At 45.9% G+C, this 8,114-nt stretch overlaps 1 protein-coding gene across 1 annotated transcript; it reads right to left on the bottom strand.

The window, feature by feature from the left end:
- Positions 1-1,836: 1,836 nt before the first annotated feature.
- CYSLTR2 (cysteinyl leukotriene receptor 2) lies at positions 1,837-2,760 on the bottom strand. Its single transcript, XM_009478619.1, has one exon. It carries the CDS (start codon positions 2,758-2,760, stop codon positions 1,837-1,839), a length of 924 nt encoding a protein of 307 aa, XP_009476894.1.
- Positions 2,761-8,114: the final 5,354 nt, after the last annotated feature.

The raw sequence follows: 8,114 nt of genomic DNA, 5'->3' as shown, positions 1-8,114 counted from the left end.
GCCACTGAGTTACTGAAATAAGGATTTGGAGCACGAACTTTAGTGAAGACTTACGGTAAAACTCTGTGCTTTCATTAAAGGCAGCATAAAGTGACCAAAATAGATTGACTCTGCAACTGAACCTAACCCTTAGTGAAGAAAAATGTGACTTTCCCAGTGATTTGCCAAGTACTTTTCCACCTGACCAGCAATGATTTGTTTTCTGTGTATTTCAGACAGAGCTAAAAATAGCTAGCTGCAGCTATTTTTGTTTGGGAGCAAGAGCATTCACTTTATACAATGCTTTCTCCAAAAAAGTTCATAGTATTGAGAAAGTATCTTCACTGACAGAAACGTTCCTTTGGGTGGATTTCATAGGGAGGGAAGACCTTCAGCATTTTTGTTAGTTTCCCTATGTGACGGGCTGCTTTCCTGGAAAATATGACAGAACTTCTTGTCTTTTTTTAACAAAAAAATGGGGTAATTAAAACCAAAATCTAAATGTGGTCAAACTGAGTTTGGAGCCTGTTTTCACGTAATTGCAAGCAGTCTGATTTTTAGGAAATATATTTTAGAAAATATTCAGAGACTTAAAAATGTAGGCAGCCATTTGGTGAGATTTTCCAAAGTACACATAGGTGTAGCTCCCCGTTGCTTTCTAAAACAGCCCTCCTCCTCCTCCTCTGCTGCCTGTCTTTCCTCCTGTTCCTGGCTTAGTGCTTCCCCGTTGCATTGGTGCGTGTTTGATATCAGAGAGTTCAAAGCAACTGGAAGTTAATCCTATGAAAAAAGGGACCAGTTTCCTCCTTGGAGCAGGCAGGAGGTGAGGGATTAGGGATGCCTTTGGCAGCAGTTCGCTGTCAGACTGCTTTACCTGTGCAGAGGAAACCACTCCCTAGCTACATGTTCGGACCAAAATAATTTTAAAGGTTTGTCTCTGGATCCCTACATGGGGATTGAGCTGGCTAACCTTGGCTTTCAGAAAAGCACTGGCAACACGGAGTGTAAAAACAAGCGTTGCAATGGCCGCAAAGGAAATAGCACACGTGTGGAGAGCTGCAGGGTGCAGCCCCATGCTCTGTGCACCCGCATCCTGCCCTCGCTGCCAGCAGTCATCTTACTCATAGTGCTCCATGCCGATGCTGTTTGCTTGAAATCATTATCTCACCTGACAATCAGTGAAATGTTAAGCAAAATACTTTGGTGGCCTCCTCAGAGTGGAAAATTTAGAAATACTAATGCCTTCTGAACAGCCTAAACCAGTGCCAAGTCCTGCTTGGCGCTCTGCCTGCTTTGCAAGTCAGCCTCAGCAGAAAGCGTCAATGACACCTTACGTTTCTGTTACGTGCAAACCTTTGGCCCGTGTTTGCAAAGGGATCTGACAGGGCACTGTGAAGCTGCTGGGTATCACAGCGTCTGAACCACCCACCTCTGCACACACAGGAAAATGGAGTACAGAGGGGTTCAGACACAGACACTGAGGCGGTCAGGTGAGCAGTTTCCCTTCAAGTCAGTGGGTGAATATTGTGAAATAAAATAAATGGACTCTAGCAGCAAGGTAAATCCCTTTCAATGCCTTGTCCTGGGGAGGGTGAACACTAGAGGTATTCTACACTGCTAAATAGAAGAGGACCAGGGGTCACACCCAGGCACCTGACCTCTGATCATCCTGCCTCAGTTTTGGCCATCTCCAATGAGCTGACTCCAAGAGACTTTTGCTCTAGATGTGCCTGGCACTGAGCAGCATGGTTGCCGGCTGGCTAGCACCACACAGCCTCTGCCATTGAATAGTTATGGACTGAGTCTAGATATCTTATCAGGACTGTGTATATACAGCATTTTGCAATTCTGCATCAGCTACCTGCGGAGCAAGCTTCTGATTCTAGCTTTGAAATTTTCAGCAGCAAAGTAATAGAGGATGGGATCGAGGCAGCTGTTCATGGCAGCAAGGCAGAGAGTGACCACCAGTGCTTTGTGCAGGCTGGCTTGGGAGCAGCTGCTGTGTATCAGGTGGACAGTTCGCAGTATATGATATGGCAGGAAACAGAGGAGGAAGAGGATGAGAGTGATGATGATGGTTGACAGTGCCTTCTTGTGACAGACTGGCTTCTTGCACTGTGGAGTCCTGGACTTGAGCAACGCTTTGATTGCAAAGATGTAGCAGACAATAATTGTGCAAAATGGCAGAATGAAGCCCACGATGAGGACAAAGCTGTTCATCAAGAGGAGCCTGGGTATGCTGGAGCGGTGGAGGTCCAAGCACTTTTCTACACTGTTGTACCCAGCGATTAGTTTGCTTAACAGAGGGCTGGAGGCTGCTAGCACGAAGACCCATATGGCTGTGCATGTTATCTTGGCATACTTCATGTTGGTTATTTTGCAGTGTTTGAACGGGTAGACGATGGCTACGAAACGAACCACACTGAGCACAGTGAGAAAATAAATGCTGCAGTACATGTTCACGTACAAGGTGTAAGTCATGATCCTGCAGAGGATTTCACCAAATATCCAGCGTGATCCCAACAGGAAATATGTGGCCCGAAAGGGTAAAGTGCTCACAAACATGAGATCTGAAACAGCCAAATTCTGCATGTAAATGTTTACTGAGGTCTTCCTCTTTGAAGGCTGGAAAAAAACATAAATGGAGAGGCCATTTCCAACAGCACCCAGGACGAAGATAGAGAGATACATGATGGGATAAATGACTTGCTTGAAGCTGTCAATCGTACAGGAGGAGTTGTTGGTGGTGTTGTCACCTGGCATCATCTCAGAAGTATTCATAGTCTAAAACCACGCTCTCTGTCCTTCTGTCAAAGTAAAAAGAAGTGGTGTGAGTGCTGGGTTACAGGCCAGGCAGGGTGTTCAGCTATTCGGGACCATTTTGCTGAGGGCAGAAATTGCAAGATGCAGAGGGTGGTGGAAAGTAAAGATTCGTTAATGAGTAATCATTTGTGATGTCCCAGTAAATACACATCTCAAGCCATAAAGCCCTAAGTCACCTCTAAACTAGTTCAGTGATACAGCAGCTCGTTGTCTCAACCTATGAAAGTGCTGCCTTTTAAAGGTGAGTGATATGTGTGTGTTTTAATGGCAATTCTCTGATCTCTGTACAAAAAGGTCAACTTGCTGCCAGCCATTTTGTGGCAGGAAGGTTTTAAGTCCCCAGTCACCCACCATCAGAACATCAAAACCTGATCAGAAAAGAAATCACCGTCCACTGGTAAGTTGGTGTTTCAGATTAGGATGAAAAGCCAAAAGAACTGAATTTGCTGATTGGAACTAGTGAAATTTTTTCTGGTACATTGTTGGCAGCATGTCACTGAACTTTCCCGAGCAATACCAGAGGTACGTTGATATACCTCAGAACCTATAAATTAAGGACATTTTGACCTTAAACACTGCATAAATACTGTGCTAGTTATGCATAGTTCCTTTGTTATCTCCCTCCTCCTTACATTATATTTCTTCTTTCCTTTAAGTTTCTGATGGCTTTCTATGTCTCTTTTTGTGGGGCCTTTGCTTCATTTGCCACTTTCTCAACCTTTTTTGTGCTTAGCTGCTCTGCATCAGACAGTCATCTACACGCACTGTAGCTTCCAGGGCAGCCCATGTTTGCAGCCCTAATCAAAACAGCCTGTGAGAAAATAGGTTGTGTTTACAGAGAGTTACATTTTTCTTCCTATGAAGCTATAATTCAATCAAGTCAAAATGACTCATCACTAAAACACTCTAAATAATACTTTTTTTCTCATTGGAGTCTATTGCCTTGCTGAACTCTTGATTTCTTCCCTCAGCTGACCTGCAGCTAGTAGTATTTTGAAAGGAAGTTTTCAGTATTGTTGCTTGTTTAATAGCGGCGAGCAATTCCCTCTCTGCATCTGCCAACATATTCTAGAGATGAAGCATGGAAAATTTTAGCCTTAAAACCAGAACTACATGGCATTTCTAGATGCACAAAAAAGAAGTTTTTAATTTGCCCCAGTGAGAGTGATAATGGGTCAATGGTACATGACTGCACCTTATCTCTTATTCTGGACCTCACTGGCTTCATGATTTGAAATTAATTTATTTGCACAGGTGGAGTCTCCCTAGGGGGAAACATAGGCTCTAGATTTGTGTGCTCTGCACTCCCAGTTACCCAGTGCAGTATTCCCAGTGTACTGTAAATGGGAGCTAATTTGCGAACTCAAGGCATGGTGTGGGAGCCTGAGCTATGTTCAGAGCACTGCCCACTTCAGGGCAGTGTCTCAGAGTCCCTCTGAATCCCTTAATATAGCAACCAGATGTGCCCCAGCAGTCATCTTTTATCTGACCCCCCTGCAACGGGGAGCGTGGGAAGCACAACCCCTGGGCTGGGCTCCCAAGGAGCAGGACTTACCCCCCTCTTGTGAGATGGGAGGGTGGCAGCTTGGGAAGGGGGACTTTTGCTCACACTGATGTCATACCCACCCTTGCAGTGTCTGAAATTATCCCTCCAGAAAATAAAGATAATAATATCTATTGAGTTTAGGAGCGCTGAAGACTGGAGGTGGACAAGCTGGATATCGGGGCTCAGCAAAGCCCCAGACTCAGTAAACACGTGCTCCTAAAGGAAATCTCCTCTTTATTTGAGATCCTCTTTCCTCATGGAGGGGAGAGACAAGGTACACTTCCTAAGAACAAATCTTTTGTAATCAGACGAGTTTTGAATGGTTTTGGTTTTCTGTACAAAGTGACTGTCCAACATACATGTTTTCTGTGTAGGATCAAGGACCAGCTTTTCTCCTGATTGAATCTGATTTCCCAGTTTTGCAGGGAAACATCGCAGCCTGAGGTACTCCAAAGGGAAGAGACCTTTTGACTGTGTTTTGCTATGGCCCAAGCATCCTTGCCTTTAGAAAACCCAAAACACAAGAAAGTATCAGTGATCTGCCACCTGTTGAAGCATTCCTGTTGTGTGTGAAACCTGTGAGTTAGAGGTGTCAAATGAAGATGAAGAATCATAGAATCATAGAATTGTTTAGGTTGGAAAAGACCTTTAAGATCATCCAGTCCAACCATTAACCTAACATTACCAAGTCCACACTAAACCCATCAAGGGTAGACTAGACTAAAAGATGTCCCAAAGTGCCATGTCTACCCATTTTTTGAACGCTTCCAGGGATGGGGACTCCACCACCTCTCTGGGCAGCCTGGTCCAATGCTTGACTACCCTTTTCATGAAGAAATTTTTCCTAATATCCAATCTAAACCTCCCCTGGCGCAGCTTGAGCCCATTTCCTCTCGTCCTGTCGCTAACTACATGGGAGAAGAGACCAACACTCACCTCCCTACAACCTCCTTTCAGGTAGTTGTAAAGAGCGATAAGGTCTCCCCTCAGCCTCCTCTTCTCCAGGCTAAACAACCCCAGTTCCCTCAGCCGCTCCTCACAAGACCTGTGCTCCAGACCCTTCACCAGCTTTGTTGCCCTTCTCTGCACATGCTCCAGCACCTCAATGTCTTTCTTGTACTGAGGGGCCCAAAACTGGACACAGTATTCCAGGTGCGGCCTCACCAGTGCCAAGTACAGGGGCACAATCACCTCCCTAGTCCTGCTGGCCACACTATTCCTGATACAAGCCAGGATGCTGTTGGCCTTCTTGGCCACTTGGGCACACTGCTGGCTCATGTTCAGCCGGCTGTCTACCAACACCCCCAGGTCCTTTTCAGCCAGGCATCTTTCCAGCCACTCTTCCCCAAGCCTGTAGCGCTGCATGGGGCTGTTGTGACCAAAGTGCAGGACCCAGCACTTGGCCTTGTTGAACCTCATACAGCTGGCCTCGGCCCATCGATCCAGCCTGTCCAGGTCCCTCTGCAGGGCCATCCTACCCTCCAGCAGATCGACACTCCCACCCAGTTTGGTGTTGTCTGCAAACTTACTGAGGGTGCACTCAATCCCCTCATCCAGATCATTGATAAAGATATTAAACAAGACTGGCCCCAAAACAGAGCCCTGGGGAACACTGCTCGTGACCAGCTGCCAACTGGACTTAACTCCATTCACCACTGCTCTCTGGGCTCGGCCACCCAGCCAGTTTTTTACCCAGTGAAGAGTACGCCTGCCCAAGCCATGAGCTGCCAGCTTCCCAAGGAGAATGCTATGGGAGACTGTGTCAAAGGCTTTGCTAAAGTCCAGGTAAATGACATCCACAGCCTTTCCTTCATCCACCAGGTGGGTCACTAGGTCATAAAAGGAGATCAGGTTGGTCAAGCAGGACCTGTCTTTCATGAACCCATGCTGCAGAACTTACAGCATGGAGAAATTCAAAGCCCTGCTGAGCACTATGAGTGATGGCTTGTGGCCCAATGCTATCTGCTGGAGGATGGGATTAGGGCAATGAAAATTCAGTGGATGAAAAGCCCCTTGGGTCCCTGCACCTGGGGGAGAGCACTGCAAGCACAGAGGCTGAGGCACTTTGCTCAGGCTCTTCACATGAGGTTATCTAGCTAACAACTACCATTAAAGCTATTTTGAGTTCCTCATTGTGTTCAAAAAATGGGTAGATGTGGCACTTTGGGACATGGTTTAGTCTAGTCTACCCTTGATTGGCTTAGAGTAGACTTGGTAGTGTAGGTTAATGGTTGGACTGGATGATCTTAAAGGTCTTTTCCAACCTAAACGATTCTATGATTCTATGATTTCTCCTTGCAGCTAAAGACCTTTAGGAAACTAGATGTGTATGTGTAATTGACAAAACTCAGCATCCTTGGACCTGGCAAGAAAGCCAGTACTCAGACTCATCTCCAAATTATCCAGGAAAAATCTTCAAGCTGTTATGGGATGTCTAAGAGGAAGAGGCTGGAGACCAGTCAACTGAATGCTGTTAACCACCATGATGCCTGCCCTCAGTCGAGGGCCAGGAATGACCCGTGCAATTATCATTTGTAGATGCTCCTATTAGTTGCGTTTTAACACACAGATCAATGTAGAAAGGAAGGTGCAGTGAAAGATGTATTTCATACAGGACTACCTCAAGCAACCACGGAGGAAAAGGGGGGAATTTTACCCCTCCTTGAAGCCAAGAGCTGTTCACTAGCCAGCTAAGGCCAGGAGATGGCTCCTAGATAAACAGAAAGAAGACGTATCTAAGGACAGGCAGTAAACTGTTTTCAGCAAGAGCATCCAGACTGTCTCCTGGGTCAGCAACAAACAGGGTAGGTTTCAGGTGGGAGACTGGACCTACAGTGTCCCCTAAAAGACTACAGAAGGGAGATTGACAGTAAGATCTAACATCCCTCTCAGAAAAAAAGAGGGAGAGAAAGGGGCAATCCAATCTGGGAGTCTCTCTTAAGCAGTACTGCAAGACTTCTTTGATGGAAACTCCCTAGCAGGAGATTTTTTCCATATATGAGTTTCACTGATGGTGGTATCAAGTAGAAGCATCTGACACATGTCCTGAGGCTCTGACAACCACCCTGGCAGGAGGGAGAGAGCAAGGAAAAAGAAGGCTTTTCTGAAATAACTGTTGTGTAAGTAGATTAGATGCAGCATTTGGGCAGGTTTTTTTCTTTACCTCAGTGAAGTCTTTTAGAAATATTTACAGCTTGATTAGTATGGATGTTATAAATAAATATTAATAAATGGCTTATATTACATCTATTTATTATGAATAAATATTTTGCCTTTTATCTTAGCCTGCCTGAGTGTGGTTCATGGTAAGGAGATAACAGAAAGACATTCCTCACCTAAGGTGACTCTAACATGCTTAACAAATGGGTACACAAGCCAGGTGGGGAACTGATAGAGCAAAAATAAGAGGAGATTTGTTTAATTGGAAGAGATACTAAAATAATAAAAGTGCCCCAAAACTATAAGATTTTACACTCCTGGTGCAGGTGTCAGTCTAGCAGCAGAGCGGGGGCTACCCCATGAACTGCCCAGCATGTGACATGCATGGCTGCCTGCTGCAGCAGATTTTGCACGTGTGTGCAGGGCAAGGGGTTGGGGATGCGGAGGGACAAGGCTGGCTGTCTCGAGGCAAGAGTGGCTCAGCAGGAGCAGGGCAGGAGCAGGTCTGCCCAGGGAGCAGACCTCATGAGATGTCTGTGCAGATCTTTTGGGGGTGCAGGAAAGGAGCCGGTAGTGGCTGTGGTCATTGTGGGCACCAGGGATGAAG

The sequence above is a fragment of the Pelecanus crispus genome, chromosome 1 (assembly GCF_030463565.1).
Source record: "Pelecanus crispus isolate bPelCri1 chromosome 1, bPelCri1.pri, whole genome shotgun sequence".
Classification (NCBI taxonomy): Eukaryota; Metazoa; Chordata; class Aves; order Pelecaniformes; family Pelecanidae; genus Pelecanus; species Pelecanus crispus.
The sequence above is the reverse complement of the archived record's forward strand: the minus strand, read 5'-3'. Positions and strand labels throughout refer to the sequence as shown.